At 40.0% G+C, this 22,612-nt stretch overlaps 2 protein-coding genes and 1 pseudogene across 4 annotated transcripts in view; 2 read left to right on the forward strand and 1 right to left on the reverse strand.

Moving 5' to 3' along the window:
• PHTF2 (putative homeodomain transcription factor 2) overlaps positions 1-13,404 on the reverse strand; it is a 112,902-nt gene extending 99,498 nt beyond the window's left edge. For both annotated transcript variants that reach the window (XM_082661933.1, XM_082661932.1), the window contains exon 1: positions 13,280-13,404. The gene's annotated coding sequence lies outside the window, so the exon portion shown is untranslated. The remainder of the gene's footprint in view (positions 1-13,279) is intronic.
• Positions 2,763-3,529, forward strand: LOC309827222 (thioredoxin-dependent peroxide reductase, mitochondrial-like; annotated as a pseudogene). The gene has a single exon. The product of its transcript is annotated as a thioredoxin-dependent peroxide reductase, mitochondrial-like (transcript).
• A 427-nt stretch (positions 13,405-13,831) lies between the features above and the next one.
• On the forward strand, positions 13,832-17,333 carry TMEM60 (transmembrane protein 60). Its single transcript, XM_082662261.1, has 2 exons — positions 13,832-14,008; positions 16,640-17,333. The coding sequence occupies exon 2, from the start codon at positions 16,690-16,692 to the stop codon at positions 17,089-17,091; it is 402 nt and encodes a 133-aa protein (XP_082518387.1). The 5' UTR covers positions 13,832-14,008; positions 16,640-16,689; the 3' UTR covers positions 17,092-17,333.
• Positions 17,334-22,612: the final 5,279 nt, after the last annotated feature.

Below are 22,612 nucleotides of genomic sequence, written 5' to 3' on the forward strand. Positions count from 1 at the left end.
AGAACAGAGTCCAGAAATAAACCCTTGCATATATGGTCAAATAATCTTTGACAAGAATGCTAAGACCCCACTCAATGGGGAAAGGACAGCCTCTTCAACAACTTGTGCGCAGAAAAATGGATATCCACATGCAAAAGAATGAAGGTGGACCCTTATCTTATATAAAAATTAACTCAAAGTGGATTAAAGACCTAAGAGTAAAACCTAAAACTATAAAACTCATAGGAGAAAATGTAGGGTTAAACTTCATGACATTGTACTTGGCAGTGATTTATTTGGTTGTGACACCTAAAGAACAGAAAATAAAAGCAAAAATACACAAATGGGACTAAATCAAACTTAAAAACTTTTGTGCATCAAAGGATACAATCAATTGAGTGAAAAGGTAACCTATGGAATGGGAGGAAATATTTGCAAACTATGTATGTGATAAGGGGTTAATATTCAGAATATATAAAGAACTACAACTTAACAAAATATCAAATACCTCAATTTAAAAATGGGCAAATGGGGCTTCCCTGGTGGCGCAGTGGTTGAGAGTCTGCCTGCCGATGTGGGGGACACGGGTTCGTGCCCCAGTCCGGGAGGATCCCATGTGCCGCGGAGCGGCTGGGCCCGTAAGCCATGGCCACTGAGCCTGCGCGTCCGGAGCCTGTGCTCCACAGCGGGAGAGGCCACAACAGTGAGAGGCCCGCGTACCGCAAAAAAAAAAAAGGGCAAATGACTTGAATAGACATTTCTCCAAAGATGATATACAAATGGGCAGCAAGCACGTGAAAAGATGCTCAACATCGCTAATCATTAGGGAAATACAAATTAAAACCATAATGAGATATCACTTTATACCCATTATGATGGCTACTATCAACAAAACAGAAAATAACGAGTGTTAACATGATGTGAAAAAACTGGAACCCTTGTGCACTGTTAGTGCAATGGTGAAGTGGTGCAATCACTATAGAAAACAGTATGGAAGTTTCTCAAAAAATTGAAAATAGAACTACCATATGATCCAGCAATCTCACTTCTGGGTATATACCCAAAAGAAGTGAAAGCATGGTCTTGAAGACATTATCTGCATACCCATGTTCACAGAAGCACTATTCACAATAGCAAAGAGATTAAAGTAACTCACATGTCCACCAATGGGTGAATGAATAAAGAAAATTATACAACAGAATATTATTCAGCCTTAAAGGAAATCCTGCCACATGCCACAACATGGATGAATCTTGAGGATATTACACTAAGTGAAATAAGCCAGTCACAAAAAGACCAAGGCTGTATTATTCCATTTATCTGAAGTACCTAGCATAGTTGAATTCACAGAGACAGAAAACAGAAGAATGTCTTCCAGGGAATGAGGGAAGGAGTAAACAGTAGTTGTTGTTGAATGGATACAGAGTTTCAGATTTGCAAGATGAAGAAGTTCTGGAGAGCTGTTTCACAACAATATTAATGTAATTAACACTACTGAACTATATACTTAAAAAATTATTAAGATGATAAATTTTATGTTATGTATTATTTACCACAATTTTTTGAAAACTCGGCTAGTATAGACTCTACAGGTGACCCTTGAACAACAGTCTGAACTGTGCAGTTCCACTTATACACAAATTTTTTAAAAAATAAAAACATACTACAATAATACATGATCTATATGATTGGTTGAATCTGCAGATGCAGAACCGTGGATGTGGAGGGCCAACTATAAAGTTATACACAGATTTTCAACTGTGTGAACAGTCAGCACCCCTAACGCCCACATCATTCAAAGGTTAACTGTATTCAAGAAAGGAGAAGAGGGACTTCCCTGGTGGCGCAGTTGATAAGACTCCATGCTCCCAGTGCAGGGAGCCCGGGTTCAATCCTTGGTCAGGGAACTAGATCCCACATACATGCCACAACTAAGAGTTTGCATGCCACAACTAAGAAGCCCATGTGCTGCAACTAAGAAGCCAGCAAGCCACAACTAAGGAGCCTGCCTGCCACAACCAAGACTGGGCGCAACCAGATAAATAAATAAATATATTTTTTTTAAAAGACAGAAGAAAGATTGAACATGTAAAGGAGAAATATGTAAGATATAGACAAAATTCAAATCAAACTTACAGAAATGAAAAATAAAATGTCTAAGAAGAAAAATACACTGGATGAGATAACAGCAGATCAGAAACTGAAAAGAAGATTACTAATCTTGAGGACAGAGCAGGAGACATTATCCAAGTTGAAACAAGGAGTGAAAAAAATATTTTAAAAAAATGAACAGAGCATCAGTTAGCTGTGGGACAATATCAAGTGGCATAATATATGCGTAACTGGAGTACCAGAATGAGAGGAGTGAAGAAACACAGAAAAACTATTTAAAGAAATAATGGACAAACTTTTTCTACATCTGATGAAAATGGTAAATCTACAAACCAAGAAGCTCAACAAACCCCAAGCATAAGAAACATAAAACACATCGTAGGCACATCATAATAAAAGTGCTTAAAACCAATGGTAGAGAGATCATCTTAAAAAGCAGCCGGGGGGAAAAAAAAACACTTTCAATATAAAGAAATAAGGATAACAGTAGATTTCATATTGGAAAAATGCAATGAGAAGACACTGGTGCAGTATCGTTAAAGTCCTGAAAGAAAAAAAGTGTCAATCTAAAATTCTATACCCAGCAAAAATATATTTCAAAAATAAAGTCAAAAATATTTTTTCAGCTCTCTGCTTCTCTGTCTGCCCCGCGGGTTCCATGCACCCTTAAGATGGCAGCCACGGCAGGAAGGTTGCTCCAGACTTCGCTTGTCCAACACGTGAGTGCCATTCCTTGGGGCATTTCTGCTGCAGCCCTTAGGCCTGCTGCTTCTTGAAGAACGTGCTTGACAAATGCATTGTGTCTGGTTCTGGTCAAGCAAAATTCACCTTTAGCACCAGTTCCTCATACCATGCCCCTGTCGTCACCCAGCATGCGCCCTATTTTAAGGGTACAGCTGTTGTCAATGGAGAGTTCAAAGAAATAAGCCTTGATGACTTTAAGTGGAAATATTTAGGGCTCTTCTTCTATCCTTTGGATTTCACCTTTGTGTGTCCTACAGAAATTATTGCTTTCAGTGACAAAGCCAATGAATTTCACAATGTGAACTGTGAAATCGTTACAGTGTCAGTGGATTCCCACTTCTCCCACCTGGCCTGGGTAAACACCAAGGAAGAATGGCGGTTTGGGCCACATGCAAATCACACTCTTGTCAGATCTGACTAAACAGATTTCCCGAGACTACAGTGTGCTGTTAGCAGGTCCTGGCCTTGCACTACGACGTCTCTTCATAATTGACCCCAATGAGTCATCAAGCATTTGAGCGTCAATGATCTCCCAGTGGGCTGAAGCATGGAAGAGACCCTCCGCTTGGTGGAGGCATTTCAGTTTGTGGAAACCCATGAAGAAGTCTGCCCAGCCAAATGGACCCCAGATTCTCCTACAATCAAGCCCCATCCAACTGCTTCCAAAGAATACTGTGAGAAGGTAAATCAGTAGACCATCCCATGTGCACCTGCAGCTCCCCACGCCCAGAAAAGAACCACAGCTGGAACTCACTTTTAGCATTTCAAAGATTATTACTTAGAGAAGGCAAAAAAACAATTATGCTTGTATTCGTAAATATTACTCTAAACGTTCTGTTTTTGTAACACTGGCCAAGGCTTTTAAAACTTGGTTAGTTACTAATGTAAGGAGTCCTTTATTGGCAGTGTATGGACGGATAGCTAGTTGCTATAGAATGTGCAATTCCTCTGTTTCTTGGATCGTGTCTTCAAAGGGAAAAGGAAACAATTCTTCTTTCTCAGCCTTACTTGAACCTTTGTATACACCAGAGTAGTATGACAGGCATCAAAACTTCTGATCAAGGGTCCTGAGATTTTCTTCTTGTGTTTCTTTGTATTAAACTGAATTTTCTTTTAAGATCATAGTTTTAAGTTGTTGGCCATCAGTGGTCCAATTTAACACTTGCAGGACTTCCCTAGTGGTCCAGTGGTTAAGACTCTGTGCTTCCAATGCAGGGGGCACAGGTTCAATCCCTGGTCAGGGAACTAAGATCCCACATACCATGCAGTGTGGCCGGGGGGTGGGGGTGCGGTGGGAAACACCTGCAATGAATGTGTATGTGATTGAAGCAAATGTGAATCATGTTTTTTAAAAAGCACCTACAGTGGCAAAGTGACTTAACTGATCATGCATGTTCCCCAGTCCTGAAATTTATACTTTATATAGTTATTTTACTTATTTTGTTAGCTGACTTAGTGCCTATATACATTTCTAATATTGACTGGGTATAATTATAAAGGATATTTATTGAATCCAGGGATTGCATTTTGAATTTGAATCATTCATGCATTTGAATCATCACTTAATTATTTTCTTTCCTGAAGTGTTCAATGTAAAAAATATAAAAAATATATATATATATACATATTTTTTTTCACATATACAAAAGCTGAAAAAATTTCATCAGTAGTACAGCATTACAATAAATACTAAAGGAAGTCTTTCAGGAAGAAGGAAAATGATACCAGATGAAAAAAGAATTCCAAAGGAATGAAGAGCCTTGAAAATGGTAAATATGTGGGTAAATTTAAGAGCATTTTTTCTAAAAACAAAAACAAAAAAAATATTTTTAACCCCTTTGAAAGACAAATGACCATTTAAAGCTAAAAAAGTAGAACTATACTGTGGAATTTATAACATATGTAAAACCAAAATGTATGACAATAGTACAAAGGCTGAGAAGGGAATATGGAAGTATACTGTTACAAGGTTCTTATATGATATAAAAAGCTGTGTTTTACTCAAAGTAGATGTGATAAGTTAAAGATGTATACAGCCACTACAGACAGGCAGTAAAAAAAAAAAGAGCTATAGATAATTAATACTCCAATAAAGGGGACAGTCATAAAAAAAATACTCCAATAATACTAAAGAAGACAAAGAAAAAAGGAACAAGAACCGATTGCACAAATAAACACATAGCAAGATGGTAGATTTAAACCCATCAAAATCAATAATCATATTAAATGTAAATAGTCTATATTAAAAGGCAGAGATTAGGATGCTGGATTTAAAAGAAAACAAAACAAAAAAAAGGACAAACTATATGCTATATACCAGAAATCCGCTTTAAATACAAACACACAAGTAGGTAAAAAGTTAAAAAATGTAAAAAGATATATCACACTAACACTAATCAAAAGAAAGCTGGAGTGGCAATACTGATAAAGTAGACTTTAGAGAAAAGCATATTACAAGAGGGCCATTTCACAATGATAAAGAGATCCAATTCATCAAAAGATGATACCAATCCTAAATATGTATGTGTCTAGTAACAGAACTTCAAAATATATGAAGCCAAACTGATCAAACTGCAAGGAGAAATTGGCAAGTCCACAGTTATGTCAGAGATTTCAACACCCTTCTCTCAAAAACTGAGAGAACAGGGACTTCCCTGGTGGCCCAGTGCCTAAGAATCCATCTTCCATTGCAGGGGATGCTGGTTAGATCCCTGGTCAGAGAACTAAGATCCCACATGCCACAGGGCAACTAAGCCCAGGTGCTGTAACTACTGAGCCTGCGTGTTGCAACTACAGAGCCCACACGCTCTGGAGCCTGTGAGCCACAACTACAGAGCCTGTGCACCTCAACTACTGAGCCCGCACGTTCTGGAACACACCACAACTAGAGAGAAGCCCGCCTGCCGCAACGAAGATCCCACGTGCCACGACTCATAACTGACACAGCCATAAATAAATAAATAAATAAAATTATTTTTAAAAATTGAGAGAACGAGCAGACATAAAATATGTAAGGATAGAAAAGATCTGAAAAACTCTATCAATCAACTTGATCTGACATTTATAGAACACTCCACCCAACATTCTTTTCAAGTGCACATGAATCATTTACCAAGAGACACTATATTCTGGGCCATAAAACAAGTCTCAATAAATTCAAAACAATTCAAATCACACAACGTATGTTCTCTGACCACAGTGAAATTAAATCAGAAATCAACATCTGAAAAATCCCCAAATATTGGAAGACTTGGGTACATACCTTTAAATAACCAATAGGGTCAACAAAGAAATCACAAAATCAGCAAGGATTTTTGAATTGAACAAAAATGACAACACGACATATCAACACTTGAGATGCCACCAAAGCACTATTTAGAAGGGAATTTTATAGCATTAAACATTTATACTAGAAGACAATAAATTAACAAATTAAGTTTACATTTTAAGATTCTAGCAAATCAAGAGTAAATAAAATGCAAAGTAAATAGCAAAATGGAAATAATAAAGAAGAGAAATTATTGAAATTGAGAACACAAAATCAATAAAGAAAACCAAAACCTGGTTCTTGAGAGTATCAATAAAACAGACAAACTTCTAGTCAGATTGAACAGGAAAAAAATGAGAAAACACACAAATTTACAGTCAGGAATGAGAAAGGGGACATTGCTACAAATCTTACAGATATTAAGAAGATAATAAAGGAATATTATGAACAATTTTATGTCCATGAATTTAACAACTTAGATTAAATTGACAAATTCCTTGAAAGATACAAATGATAATAGATGCTCATTCAAAAAGAAATAAAAAACCCTTTGTCTATTAAAGAAATTGAATTTGTAGTTAAAATCTTTCCCATAAAGAAAACTCCAGGCATAAGTATGCAAGTCATTTAATATTGTCTTAAGTTTAAGATACATGGAGAGACCAAGTATTTATTAACTATCATGTGCAGGCACTATGGATATATAAGTTTGATATGGTTATGTTAGTATTTCAACAAAATCATTCTGGAAGGAAGCTGTGTAGAGAACTGGTTAGTACGAGGCTAAATTAAAAGTAAAGAGACCTGGGACTTCCCTGGAGGTCCAGTGGTTAAGACTCTATGCTTCCACTACAGGGGGCTCACATTCCATCCCTGGCGGGAGAACTAAGATCCCATATGCCGCGCAGCCAGAAAAAAAAAGTAGAGACTAGTGACAATAAGGAAATGATGAGGGCATGAAATAAGTCAGTGGCAATGAGCATTTCTTAAATTTATTTATTTATTTATTTAATGTTTTTCTTTGGCTGCGTTGGGTCTTCGTTGCTGCACGCGGGCTTTCTCTAGTTGTGGGCAATGAGCGTTTGTATTTTAACTTGGGGTAGGTGTTGGGATAGGGCATGATTAAAAGATAATTAGTAGAGAGAATAATCAGATGCAGTGATGGATTGGACATGAAAGGTATGGGGAGTAAAAGAGTAAGGATGTTCCATGATTCTTGGCTTGAACATCAGAACCATTCATTAAAACAGGGAATACAAGCGGAGAACAAGAAGATATGTTTAATTTTTCAACATATGGTACATTTAGACATTCAGTGACCAAAAGGTAGATTGGTAGGCAATGTGATTAATACATAGAATCAACATTTAGGGGATCTGTGTAAATTAAGCTGCTCTATCTACCAGGATTACTTGCAATTAAAGCCTTCTCTGTAACTGTACAATTAACTGCACAATGGCTTTTCTCTGTTAAAAGAACTTGAGGAGTAAGAAGGTAGTTAAAAGAGTTGAGAAGATAAGTCCCTTTCCCTATATACTTAATTCACAGTACAAGAGACCCAATTTCAGTGATCTTTTTACTGTCATTTAGAAAAGCAAAACCCTATTTATTTGCTCTATTTGGTTTAATGAGTCTGACCTCCTTTCTTCAGGAAAAAAATTGAGAACGTGAAGCTCGCTCCCTATCTTTTCCCTTTTTTTGTTGTATGTGGCGGCAATGATTCAATTCTTTATTCAACACTGCCTGTTACCTATGTAACATCCATTGCCTCCTTTTAAGGTTTTCTTTGTTTGCCATTTTCGGCCTTTCCTTACTCTATTTGAGAATTGTATTTTTTTAAAAAGTATACCTGCTCAACTTAGTTGAACAATTGCAGCAATCTTTTTTTTTTTTGAGCAAGTCTTATAAGCCAGGCAATGAATCAAGTGCTTCACATATATTAGCTCATTTAGTTTTCAAAATCTTGCAAAGTAGATATCCCCATTTTATGCTTAGATAAAACTGAACATCAAAAAGATTACATAATGAGGGGACTCCCTGGTGGCGCAATGGTGAAGAATCTGCCTGGCTATGCAGGGGACACGGGTTCGAGCCCTGGTCCAGGAAGATCCCACGTGTCGCGGAGCAACTAAGCCCGCGAGCCACAACTACTGAGCTTGCCCTCTAGAGCCCAACAGCCAGAACTACTGAAGCCTGCGTGCCACAAATACTGAAGCCCATGTGCCTAGAGCCCATGCTCAACAAGAAAAGCCACCACAATGAGAAGCCCACGCACCACAACAGAGTAGCCTCACGCGCAGCAACGAAGACCCAACGCAGCCAAAAATAATAAATAAAATTTTTTTTAAAAAAGAAAAGATTACATAATGAGCCCAAAGTTAGAAAACTGGTGGACTGTAGAATTGAAACTTGAACCTAGGTCTGTAGAGCACCAAAACTTGTGCCACATAACTTTCATAAGCTTTTTGCTACCTGTAAGAGACATTTTACTGAATGTATGACTAAGGTGCTTTCATTCATGAAACAAACATGAGTGCCTACTACATGTCTTCAAACTTTCTGTAGATACACTTTTAATAGTCCCTTCCCCTACTGTTTTTGAAACTGGAAAGCTGCATACAGTACACTTTTTTTGCCTTTACTTCCTCTCATTAAATGTCAAATTTAATCATGTTACGATTATTATCAGGTTGTGGTTCAGGCACCGCCATTTCCTGCTTTAGTTCCTGTTCAAAATGAAGTCCAGCATATTTTCTTTCCTAGTCCTCTAAAATTACCTGTTCTAGGAAGTAATTTTTTTTTCTCATCTGAAAACTCACCTCTATTATTTTGTGTCATTTTAGCAATTTACATGAAGCTAACAAGTTGGGACTAAAAATGCAGCTTTCCTAAATGTCACTTAATATTTTCAACTTAGTCATATGATTCTGGTTATAAAGGGATCCACATTTATAAATCCAATGTGACATATATGGAATCTAAAAAAAAATGGTTCTGATGAACCTAACGGCAGGAAAGGAATAAAGACTCAGATGTAGAGAATCGACTTGAGGACATGGGGAGGGGGAAGGGTAAGCTGGAACAAAGTGAAAGAGTAGCACTGACATATACACACTACCAAATGTAAAATAGATAGCTAGTGGCAAGCAGCCGCATAGCACAGGGAGAGGAGCTCGGTGCTTTGTGACCACCTAGAGGGGTGGGATAGGGAGGGTGGGAGGGAGACGCAAGAGGGAGGAGATGTGGCAATATATGTATACGTATAGCTGATTCACTTTGTTATACAGCAGAAACTAACACAACATTGTAAAGCAATTATACTCCAATAAAGATGTTAAAAATAAATAAATAAATAAATAAATAAATCCAATGGGAGTATTTACGGTTCTGTGCTAACCCGAGGGGAAGACGTAACCATGGGACTTTTTCTTAGATTTTTCAAGGACAGTCTCAATTTAAAACATTCTGTCCAACAGTCACATCTCAAGTTTCAGTTCAGAAAAGACAGTCAAAGGGTATACATATGCAAAGGGTAGTTTGCAATACTGACTCTATATGGCAATAGAGTAGGTAAGGGGGGGTGGTTAAGGGAAGGCAATCAATCACTTAAGACTCTTCTTTACTTTACCTTACTTTAATTTTTTTGGCCGAGCCATGCATCCTGCAGATCTTAGTTCTCAACTAGGGATTGAACCCAGGGCCTCTGCAGTGGAAGCACGGAGTCCTAACCATTGGACCTCCAGGGAATTCCCAAGATTCTTCTTTTTTAAATAATCCCAAAACACACCTCACAAATTTGGTGCAATTGCCTTAGTCTTCTTTTACAGCTTAGAATGAAGTATCCCAATGAAATAATGAAATAGTTGCTTGCCTGAACATGTTTGGAAATGAAATTTTAACTGACAGTAGGGAAAATAAGTATTCAAAGGTAAATATTAAATGAAAATGTAACAATGCACAAACTCTTGAGATATTCCTATAATTTCAGTATCTAAGTATGCAATTTATAACCACTAAAATTGTCCAGCCACATTTCTATACAATTATCATTTAAATTTGGCCTTCAAAAATACTTTCTATACAGAGCCACAATTACTTGCCATTCCCTCAACAATCCATATTCCGGTTCTCCTGCCCCCAGTTCTGTGTGTTCTGTGTTTGATGCCTTCCCTCCCCACTAATCAAAATTATCAGTCACATTTTTAGGTTCCAGAGATAGCTCCCTGCTAAACCTCCAACCCCTTCTCAACTCTGTTCAATTTATTTTTTCCTTCTTCTTTATTCAGGGCTTACCAATGTGACAATACTTTACATATTTTGTTTAATACTAATACTCCCCTTTGAAACATTATTCTCTCCACTTAACAGATAAGGAAACTAAAGATGAAAAAGGTTTGGTATCATGTTCAAGGTCACAAATCAAAACAGGAATTCAAACGCTGGTCTGTCTGAATTTTAACTGAATTCTCTTTCCATGAAACCACACACTCTACGGCACTCTCTTATAGTATATACTGCATTGTGTTACCATTATTCGTTCAAATATCTCTCTCTCCCACTACAGGGATGTTCCTCAAAGACAGGGAAGGTTACTCCATCCTTACCTCCCAGCAACACTCAACAGAGCCTATTATACAACGATCTCAAAGCGTTACTGAATATTCAGTTTATGGTTTTGCAGCATTATTTTCCATTGATTACTCTCCTTCAACCAAATCTCTATGAAGCCATTTTTACTGTGATGGGAAAGCACAACAGCTTGGAATATAAGCTTTGTAATCACATTGATTAGATGTAAATTCCACCTCCACCAACTTATTAGCTGAGAAATCTTGAACACATGAGTTAACCTACATTAACTCATGGGAGGACAGTAATCACAGTAGCTACCTCCTAGGATTAAAAGGATTAAATGAGGTAACACAGACAATCCTCATCTTTTCCTACATGCTACCCTAAATTTTCTTCGGCTCAGTCTAGTGTAGCCTTTTTCAGTACAAATTCCTTATAATCTTGATATTACTCAGCCATAATAAAGAATAAAATAATGCCACTTGCAGCAACATGGATGGACCTAGAGATTATTGTACTTAGTGAAGTTAAGTCAGACAAGATAAATATCACATGATACCGCTTATACGTGGAATTTTAAAAAAGGGTACAAATGAACTTATCTACAAAAGAGAAATAGAGTTACAGATGTGGAAAACAAACTTATGTTTACCAGGGGGTGTATACTGGAAGACTGGGATTGACATATACACACTACTATATATAAAATAGATAGCTAATAAGGACCTATTATGTACCACAGGGAACTCTACTCAATACTCTGTAATGGCCTATATAGGAAAAGAATCTAAAAAAGAGTGGCTATATGTATAACTGATTCACTTTCCTGTACACCTGAAACTAACACAACACTGTAAATCAACTATACTCCAATAAAAACTTAAAAAAAATTTCCTTGCAATTTTGAATGAAACGGACTAGCCAAAAAGGTTCATGGTTTAAAAATTGCTCAGGTCACTTACTTGACTTTTAGGGCCAACTGTCCAGTGCCAGTCTGGACTCAAAAAAAGTTTATTCTTGGAGGCTTGACTATGCAAGAGTGCCCCCACCGTATACTATATTTTATTTGTTCACCACATTTTCAAGCCCTACCAGCAAGTTTGAAAATTGGAACACAGACACTTCCTATTTTACTACCACCTAACTTAATACTACCTGATGCAGGAACACAACTAACCTGTGTGGGAGGCAGGCTAGTTCCCCTGCAAGAAAACGCTCCTGGAACCACCTGTGTCTGGTCTCAGGCATGGCTCATTCTCACCACACCTCCATATTGGTCTGGAATCTAGAGGCTAAGCCACTACACCTGACAGAGGATACCCATTTCCTTCTCTTAAACTTACCAACCCTTACTCCAAAAAGTTAGGATTTTATATTGTTATGCTATTTTACGGCTCTTTAGGCTAAAGTGCCTAGTTTCCAAATTATCAGAATTCCCCCTTAAAATTTTAAAAATCTATGAAAAAGCCCAGTTTTGGAGAAAAAAGTTTTTTAAAATACATAATCCCTAGAAACAAGAGCAAACACTAAGGCTATAGCCAGTCTCAAAGGGGAAAAAAAAAGAAAAATCTTCAAATGCTTAGTTGGCTAAAGCTAACCAAAAGCTCTAAAATCAAAGTACCATAAATAACAACCAATCTCAAAGTAAACAGAATATACCATTAACAAAGTGAGCAAGTGTGAATAACAAAATACCTAACACATTCACCACGAATTTTAAAATTACTTGGTATGTAGATACAGAGATTAATAAATTGTTCCAGATTCTGTACTTCCCTAGACAGTATATGTTGTTATAAAGCAGGGCCTTTTTTGGCCGGGCTAAAAATTAAAAGGGTGACAGATTAGTGACAGAATAATCTCTTAAGTTCTACAAGGAGGTGTTGCGTTAGAAAGCCATGACTCGAAGGAACAATACCAGAACACTGGCTGTCAACATCAGGCAGATAAAAATAAGAAAAGGTGAAGCACGCTGATGGACCGCGGCATTGTTTCCAAACAAGAAATATCCCTTTAAGGCCCATGCCAAGGATTTCAGCGCCAGCTCCGCAGTCAGTGCTGGAATCAGAAAACTAAACTGTTGCCCGCTCAGTGGGAGCAGGGCAGCGACCCCCTCCAGTCGGCGTCCAGCGCGCGCAGGGTCGCCCCCTCCTCCCGAGCCCGCTCCTCCGACTGCTAGCTGGCCGCTCCCCGCCGACCCCGGCTCGGCCACCCGATGACCCCGCACTCCCTCCAGGACCCGACGCGCCCCAAACATAGCGCCAGGGGAAGGAAGCGAAGGAGAGGGGACTTGGGAGGGGGCGGAGGGGCGGGAGGCGGCGCTGGGCTTCGGCCCATCACCATCAAGGCTCGAGGACAGCGCGGGTTCGGGAGGAGGGAGGCTGAGCCTCCGCCACCGGCCAAATGATAGCGTCCCGGAGCGCAGGTGCCGGCGGCTGCCGAGGAAGTCACGGGCCGGGAGGACTACGCGATGCCCCCACACCCCCCACCTCCATACCACCCGCCGCTCTTCTCCTCCCTCGTCCAGCTTCATCCTCCGCTTCTGTCAGAACCCAACGACCTCCACGCGGCCCGCCTCAGCGCGGAGGTGATGCCGGCTCTTACCGTAGGAAAGGGCGCCGCGCCGCTAGGAGGCGGCTGGAGTGCGCGCGGGAGACACCGAGGCAAACGCCGCCGCCGCCGCCACGGGAGCCTGACGAGCCACAACGAAGCAACCCGCGGGCGCGCTGCCTCCAGAGCCGTCGCCCCACCCCCTCTCCCGCAGGATTTTGCGCCGGAGCCTGCAGTCTCCGCGCGCTGACTGGGAGAGCGAGGGGAGGGGCGGGGCGCCCCGCGGAGGCGGGGCGGAGAGCTGGCAAGTCTGATTGGCATCTGTGCGCCCAATGGGACCGCGGACGCTCCCGGCTATGCTTAGACTGACTTTCCTCCTAGCCCGTAGCAGTAGAGAGGCGGGCCTACTGGCTTCTTTTATTGCCGCCTTTTTGACAAACCCGATCGCACGGAAAAGTCGGTTGGTTGGCACTGGCGGCCAAATGGTCCAATTACTGCAGGGAAGGGGGCCTCTGAACCCAGATTGGCGTTCTCTCTACCTATAGGGTAGGCCCAGGGCGGTGAGACCCTGCCCCGGATGTGGGCGCGGCCCCGAGGTAGACCTGAGAGAGGTTCCACTGTGGTTGTTTGAAGAGGCGGAACTGAGATCTTTTTCTTGATTATCATGTGACGGATTCTGGATTTAATGGGGGAAAAAGCGTGGTGGAAAAGGCCAAGGATCCAAACTGGCGAATTTCCTAATCTTCGCGCCCCTCTGCGCTTTCCAGCCAGCGGCGCTGCCAGGTGAGTTCGGGGCTCCAACGAGTCGGCATCCTCCGAAGTGCACTCGCCCCCCGCGCCCCCCACCCCCCGGTGCCCTGGCCTCCAGATGCTTCCGTGGGCCGTGTCGCCGTCCCTCATCCCCTCACCCCCTCACACTCCCGGTCCCAAACGCACATACACCTCTTGGCACCGGGATTCTGTTTGCATTGTGGATCATATTGTACAAGAACTGCGTTCAACTCCAGAATGTACTGGTCCCACAGTGCAGAATGGGGGGAGTCCGGATAGGGCACCGTTGGCGGACCGTCGGCATTCGAAGACGAAGGGCAAGGATAGTTTAGGAACGCCCTGAAGTTCTGAGACAAGTAGGCCCGAAAATCAGGTAAGTGTAAGCACAACGCTGTTCCTTTGAAGGACGGTCAGGTTGGCCAAGGCTTTTGCAGCAGGAGCCTTTAGAAAGTGACTCATTGTTTAGAATAGCTCTGTATTGGGGGCCCATTAAACAAAACTGTCTTCGGGATGGGGCGAGTTCACTGGGAAGTGTACTGGCAGTCGCGAGAGAAGGGAAATGCGAGATGGTGTGGCAAGCACCATGGACAAATGATCAAGCCCACACACCTGGTACCGAGACGTTGAACTGTGGGCAGGGGGCCTTTAGATTGCCATTTAGGGGAAGCGCAGGTTTTAACAATGGATAAGCATATACTTAACTATCTTGCAGGTGCAAGAAATAACCACCTCAAATGAGAAATACTTGAACAAATTTTTGTTTTGGAGTATGCAGCTCCCTCCACCCTGCCCCCCCCCACCGCCCTTCTTTAAGAAGAAAGTAGTAGTAGGAAACAAATATAATAAGTTAACAGAGATTTATTAATAAATTAATGAAATCGGAGTTGTAGGTCATCACTGAACCCCAGCATCCATAATCCTTCAAGTGTCATTTAAATATCAACAGAGTGCTTCCCAATCGAGGGCATTTTAGTAAAAGTGCATACAAAAGTTTGTTGCATCCCACATAATAGAACTTGTAGCCACAAGACTGTGTTCTTTGCAGCCTTTTCACCTCCAGTCTTCAAGTACCTATGTTGAATGCAGCTCCCTTCCTGTGACCAGTTGCTACTCAGTTCTTTACGAGAAAAAATGAAGCTTGACTCATCCAGTGGCTGGCTGATGGAAAAGTTACGTTTAAGCAACTGTATTATCGTAAACCTTTTAAAAGTCCATAAAAATGGCCAGATCGATTGGAAATGGAAATTGAGCAAATTCAATTTACAGTGTGAAACCCATCTGTAGTTACTAATCAGTACGCACCTCTCCACCTCTTCTTCCAAAGTCAGTCCCACATTCCACAATGGCAGCCTCTGGCCAGGAAAGGAGACCAGCACGGAAAATGCCTTCCTGGGAGCAAAAGCATCTGTTTTTCGTAGTGCAGTATGAAGTATCTGCCAGCCAAGTAAACAAGTTGAGTGCAGGCAGATGGGTATAAGGGAAAAAAGGGAGCTAGGAGATTCATAGGCCACTATTGAAATGCAACAGATATATACTCTTGCACCATGACAGTCACCCACTGTTTGAAGTAGTAGAGATGTAGCAATCAAAGTTAGTTCTAAAATATAATTACTTAAAACATGATAGTCTAGGGCATTTGATTTATCTAGCCAGCTTCCTCCCCTTTTCCCTGTTTCTTATCTTCCTGCATTTTTACTCCTATCACCCATGCTTTTGTTACCATACCCATTACCTTCTGATCTTTTCCTGTTGCCATCAAGTGTCCTCTCTCATCCTCAATCTATCACTGCCCAGTGGCTTATTTCCCTCTGTTTATAATCATACTTAGATTCCTACTTTACTGAAAATTTGTTCTTGATCCTTCTTTTTTTTTTTTTTTTTTTTTTTTTTTTTGTGATACGCGGGCCTCTCAATGTTGTGGCCTCTCCCGTTGCGGAGCACAGGCTCCGGACGCTCAGGCTCAGCGGCCATGGCTCACGGGCACAACCGCTCCGCGGCATGTGGGATCTTCCCGGACCGGGGCACGAACCCGTGTCCCCTGCATCGGCAGGCGGACTCTCAACCACTGCGCCACCAGGGAAGCCCTTGATCCTTCCTTTGTCATCCTCATTGTATGTCTGACCTTTCATCTTCTTTTCTCCAAATGTTTCAAAGGAATAAAATGTTGTCAACTGTTTGCATTTCATTATCTTCTGTTAACTCCTCACCCAACTTCATGCAGCCTGGCTTCTGATTTCCCATTCTATTTACCCTTTTCCCATTGGTCACAAGGTTGATAAAAAAACGTGAGTAAGTATGGAACATACTGTAAACCTATAATGTGAAGATTAAATAAGTGCTTATACCTAAGTATTATAGATGAATGCATTCCTATCAAAATTCCAAGTTTTTAAGAACTAGTGATTTTAGCATTGAAAAACGTGGAAGGTCAAAATAGTAGAAAATATTCTGGAAAAGAAAATGGTAAATAGGTACTAGACCTCACAGATATTAGAACATATCCAGTAACAGTCATACAGTACTAGTACAAAACAGAAATATAGATCAGTTTTACAAAGCTGGAAAGAGCCAGCTTTGTAAACCAGGAATAGAAAAATTTTTTTCTGGTATCAAAACAATCTTGACTTTTTTTCCTTCTCTTAGGGTATATTTCCCTTTTTTCGACTCTGCAACAGCCTCTTTAAACTGTTTAAATGAGAATGTCCTTGGCTCAGAGAGTACTACTCACCTGGCTTTTCACATTACTCTTCTTGATCATGTTGGTGTTGAAACTGGATGAGAAGGCACCTTGGAACTGGTTCCTCATATTTATTCCAGTCTGGATATTTGATACTATCCTTCTTGTCATGCTGATTGTGAAAATGGCTGGGCGATGTAAGTCTGGCTTTGACCCTCGACATGGATCACACAATATTAAAAAAAAAGCCTGGTACCTCATTGCAATGTTACTTAAATTAGCCTTCTGCCTTGCACTCTGTGCTAAACTGGAACAGTTTACTACCATGAATCTGTCCTATGTCTTCATTCCTTTATGGGCCTTACTGGCTGGGGCTTTGATAGAGCTTGGATATAACGTCTTTTTTGTGAGAGACTGACTTCTAAGGACATCATCTCATTTTATTGCTGTTCAACAAGCTATCATTAAAGTGTTCTGAATCCTTGCAAGCTTGAAGAATGCCAGAGAACTGAGAAAAATATCAAATGTAATTTTATACTGCTTCCATAAAGTAGTCTTGGTGAATCATGGACTTCTAGTCAACCCAAAACTTAATTATTCAGTATTTGAGTTATTAGTACCCTTATTGTCCTATGTAAATAAAGTTTGTTTTGGATCTTATTTTTCTACTTGACTATTGAATAATGTTTTAAGTATGTGATCAATATTTAAAGTAAATATAAAGCTTTTAATCTACATATTTGGGTAGAAGTTTAATATATCATGGCCCCATTACTACCATAGTAAATAGTGCTTCTCGATTATGAAGGAAAAACAGTTACTGAAATAATTAGGGGTGCCACTTCATGTTTACATTCAGAAAGAATCTGAGAGTTCGACAGTTTTTTATCTAGGCTAAGTTCATTGTTACCTCTGCCTTCTATTTGAAACAAATAAACTAGAGGTAGCATATTAAAACAGAGCAGAAGCTTGCCTCTTTCTAATGTTAGGGGAACTATACATCCCAGTTATGTCAGGAAAGTCCAGTTTATGCCTATTGTCCTGGGGTCTCAGGGAGTTAGTTCCCCTTTCATTCTTAGAAGTGTCCTGGTTTGATAAATTATAGATCACCCTACGAGGGTACTTAACCAATTCCAGTGAAGTGTAGGTGGCAGTACTTACAAGAATTCCAAAGAGTCCTAAGTGTCTTATAACCCTAAAGCAGGGTCAGGGTGATGTTCTTGCCCTATACAGCCCTCACTTAGCTTTGGGAGTATCTAAAGGAGTATTTTGTTCATTTAAAAAGTATCTAACAAAAAAGTGGTTTCTGGCTGCTAATACTTGAGAGGATTGCTTAAATATAGCATTTTGGTCTAGTTCTCCTTTGTAAAGACAGATAATATGACAAAGTTTCAGCCACAACACTACAAATTAATACTGCTTAACTCTTTGTTTGAAACTACAGAGGTAGGGTAAATAAATAAAAAACTGATCAGTTACAGATATTTCTCTGTCTTATAATTGGTATATATTAGTATTTGGGGTATGTAAAAATAGGATTAAGAAGGATAGTTAATATGGGGAACATAATGTTCCAAGACTTGATCAGGTATTCCTAATTCAATTGAGAGATCTAAACTATTTGGTCACTGGAATCTATTATTAATACATTCAAAGCAGAAGAAAGCTGTAATCTCTGTGAGAAACCAGATAGGAGGGTTTTGTAGTTCAGGAAAACCTGTAGTTGTGAAAGTATCATCTAAGTATAATCTCTCACAGAGAAAAGAAGGAACAGCACCACATGTAAACAATCAGCTAGGCCAGGAGTCAGCAAAGTACTTCTGTAAAGGGCTATATAGTAAATACTTAAAGTTTTGTGGGCCATATGGTTTCTGTCACAACTACTCGGCTCTTGTGGTGAGAAAGCAGCCATAGACTATGGCTATGTCCCAATAAAACTATTTGTGGACAATGAAATTTAAATTTTGTATGATTGCCACATATCACAACATATTATTCTTTTGATTTTTGTTTCAACCGTTTAAAACTGTAAAAACCTTTCATGCCTTACAGGCTATACAAAAAGCAGGTAGTGGCCTAAATATGGCCTATTGGCAGTAGTTTCCTGACCCCTGAGCTAGGCCATGAAACAAGCAAAAGCAGAAATTCTATATGACATTACTAAGAGGAAATGTGGGACTGGTCTCCAAGGAAAAGAGAAGTTCGGTAAGAATTATATGTAAAAAGGCAACACAATAACCAACTTGTTCACACATGAGGATCAATCAATTGTAAGAGTATCTGAAAGAGTCCCAGGAAGTAGAACTCTTCTTACTTAACTTGGTATACTGCCACACTAAATAAACAACCTGAAGCAGCAGTAAGTTATTGATGTGTGCCTCCCCGATTCGGACACCAGATGTGTGTGTTTTTTCCCTACATCACCAAGGAATTAACTCAGTTCTGACACTATCTGGAGATAGCATCAGATACCACAAGTTAAGGGTTCAGTCCCAGAAAACTGCACGTGCCCCCCACCCCCTCTGCAACTTCAGATGCCAGGCGCAAATTCAGGTTGTCACCTTGCTTCTGACCTACCGCCTCTAGAATGGAGGTTCCCATGACCCTCTCCTTGAATTTGATTAATTTGCTAGAGCAGCTCACATAACTCAGAGAAACATTTTACTTACTAGAACACCAGTTTATTATAAGAGGATATTAACTCAGGAACAGCCAGATGGAAGATTCATAAGGCAAGGTATGGGGAAGGGGTGCAGAGCTTCCATGCTCTCTGGGCACACCACTCTTTCCCCATCTCCTCATGTTCACCAACCTAGAAACTTTCTGAACCTTGTCCTTTTGGTATTTTATGGAAACTTGATTACATAGGCATGATTAATTAAATCATTAGCCATTGGTGATTGAACTCAATCTCCAGCCCTGGTGGGGAGAGGGGGACTGAAAGTTTCAACTCTAATCGCTAGGTTGGTTCCCCTGGCAACCAGCCCCAATCCGTAGGTTACCTAGGAGCTTTGCAAGAGTCTCCTCATTAACATAAGCTCAAAAGACACCTTAATCACACTTATCACTTAGGAAATTCCAAGGGTATCTGATTCCTATGCCAGGAACAGGGATGAAGATTAGATACATATTTCTAATTATAAATTACAATATCACAGCCTACTTTAGAACAGTAAGTAATGGAAGACATAAAAGAGAAATTATGCTTACAGACGGAAACAAAACTAATGTAATAATACATAAACAGTAAGTACTGCAGAAAGTATCTTCCCCTTGGTCTTAGCTATAGGATACCTCCTTTATAATAGAGATGTTTACTGATGGTGTTTATAAAAAGAACACATTCTGCCTTAAGAAAGAAACTTAAATTTGAAAGGTTTTAGTGAAGTCATTAATTTCCAGGTCAACACAGAGAAGTAACTTAAACTGGTTTGGGCAAATACTTATCAAAAAGTCTGACTGAGGGCTTCCCTGGTGGCGCAGTGGTTAAGAATCTGCCTGCCAGTGCAGGGGACACGGGTTCAAGCTGTGGTCCGGGAAGATCCCACATACCACAGAACAACTAAGCCTGTGCGCCACAACTACTGAGCCTGCGAGCCACAACTACTGAAGACTGCATGCCTAGAGCCTGCGCACCGCAACAAAGAGGAGCCCCGCTGGCTGCAACTAGAGAAAGCCCACAAGCAGCAACAAAGACCCAATGCAGCCAAAAATAAATTTATAAAAAAAAAAATTCTGATTAAAAGCAACATGTGAACAAAATAATTTTCTATAGCAATTAAAAATATGAAAAGTAGGAAATAGATATTCAGAGGAACCACGACTTATTCAACATTTCATGAACACAGAAAGCAGATGTGGTAGCACCATCCATTACCACATGAAACATGACCAGAAATCCACCAATGGAGAGCTTCCAAGCATTAAGAAAAATAGTTGCATAAAGCTTCAAGAAGTAGAAATCCATCCGTGGGCTACAGTTTACTGTAATTTTAAGAGTTATTAACCTTAGAATTTGATCATCTGGTTTCTACTTTGCTTTTTCACAGTGCAGCAAATAAGAGGAACTGATATTAATGAACAGAAGTGATGGCCAAAAAAGGAGAGGAAACCATAGAGCCATTTTCAAATAGGGGCAGGCATATTACTATGCACCTGCATCATAAAGAAAGTTATTTCTCTCTATTGAGAGGAAAATTATCAGAGTTCTTTTAGCATTAAACAAAGGGATTTCCTTTATCCTTGACTGATCATGTTTGCAGAGTAAACATCACTCTTCCTCAAAGTATTATTGGTGTCCTTAGAATTCATGACTTAGATAAAGAAGGTACACAGGAAAAAAACAAAAAACCTCCTCATGATAGAAAAACTAAAGCCCAGGTAAATTAAATGAAATTAGCCCATGGTCATTGGTAAATGGAGAAGTTTAACTCCAAATGCTATTTCCACAAATAGGTTTCCTATTGAAGAAAAAAAAAGAAAGCATCAACAGAAGATACGAGTTATCAGATGCTACATAAAGACAACACTGGATTAAAAGCTTGAGAGGGATCTACACTTCAATATTTTACTTTCATTTTGCTTGCCCTATATTAAAGTTAGCCAATCATACTGTAACCATACTGGTAATCCTACACCATAAAGCAAATTTACTACCACTATAATCTATACACTACAAACACAAATTTGTAATTCACTTATATAAGGAAAAGACAGTCTGTGACATGATTTTGAATTGCCATCCCTGAGCAAAATAGTGAACTAGAAAGAAGTTTGTTTTTGATGTCCTACCTCCACCATACCTCACCTTTGACCTCTTGATGCAACTTTTTCGCCTTGCCAGATGCCTATCCTCTGCCCAAAATTAGAGACAGGAATACATAGAAGTGATGTGAAGATGTGAAATTAGGGTGACCCAGCACACAGCTCTTCTAACTATTCTTTTTACTATGTTAATTCCAGGATCAGAAGCTAACGTTTGTAGTGTCTATGATATGCCAAGCAATGTGCTAGATAAGCACTTGGCATGTGCTGTCATTAATTTTCACCACCAATTAACAGAATAGGTATTACCCCCTATTTTATAGATGAGAAATACAGACTAGTGAAGAAATTTCTCAACATTATACAAGTGTACTATCCCCCTTTAATGACCCACAGCTGTACTGCTACAAATGCCCTCAGCATATCATCCCAGTGAAGTGGCTTTACAGAACTTTGACTGTGAAAATGTGCCACCTGTATGTCCTTGTCCCACTCCTGTAACAGAATAAAGACAAAGAAAACTAGTGCATGTTATCATCTTGCTTCAATATTTTCAATTTTTGAATGTTTATTTATAGTATCAATAGGGAGAACAACACAAGCTTAATCAGAATGCCTCTCTGACAACCAGATAACCAGACTTTATCTTGCCAAATATGACTTAGGAATAGTTAAATTCTGCTTCAGACTATGAGATATTAAGATGCTTCTTAAATTATATTTGCTGGGCTTCCCTGGTGGCGTAGTGGTTAAGAATCCACCTGCCAATGCAGGGGACACAGGTTCGAGCCCTCGTCTGGGAAGATCCCACGTGCCACGGAGCAACTAAGCCCTTGTGCCACAACTACTGAGCCTGTGCTCTAGAGCCCACGAGCCACAACTACTGAGCCCATGAGCCACAGCTACTGAAGCCCACGCGCCTAGAGCCTGTGCTCTGCAACAAGAGAAGCCACCGCAATGAGAAGCCCACGCACCACAACAGAGTAGCCCCCACTCGCCGTAACTAGAGAAAGCCCATATGCAGCAACAAAGGCCCAACACAGCCAAAAATAAAAAATAATTTAGAAGAAAATTATATTTGCTATTTTTATCATTTTAGGTATAGTTAAAATTTATCCTTAATTTGTAATAATTTTCAGTGTATCTCTAGTTGAAGGGAAAAAAGTTGAACAAGT

Source organism: Grampus griseus, assembly GCF_964374135.1.
Source record: "Grampus griseus genome assembly, chromosome: 9".
Classification (NCBI taxonomy): domain Eukaryota; kingdom Metazoa; phylum Chordata; class Mammalia; order Artiodactyla; family Delphinidae; genus Grampus; species Grampus griseus.

What these genes read in the sequence shown, in the direction of transcription:
- TMEM60 (XM_082662261.1), top strand. Translation starts at nt 16,690, where the DNA reads ATGAGAATGTCCTTGGCTCAGAGAGTACTACTCACCTGGCTTTTCACA.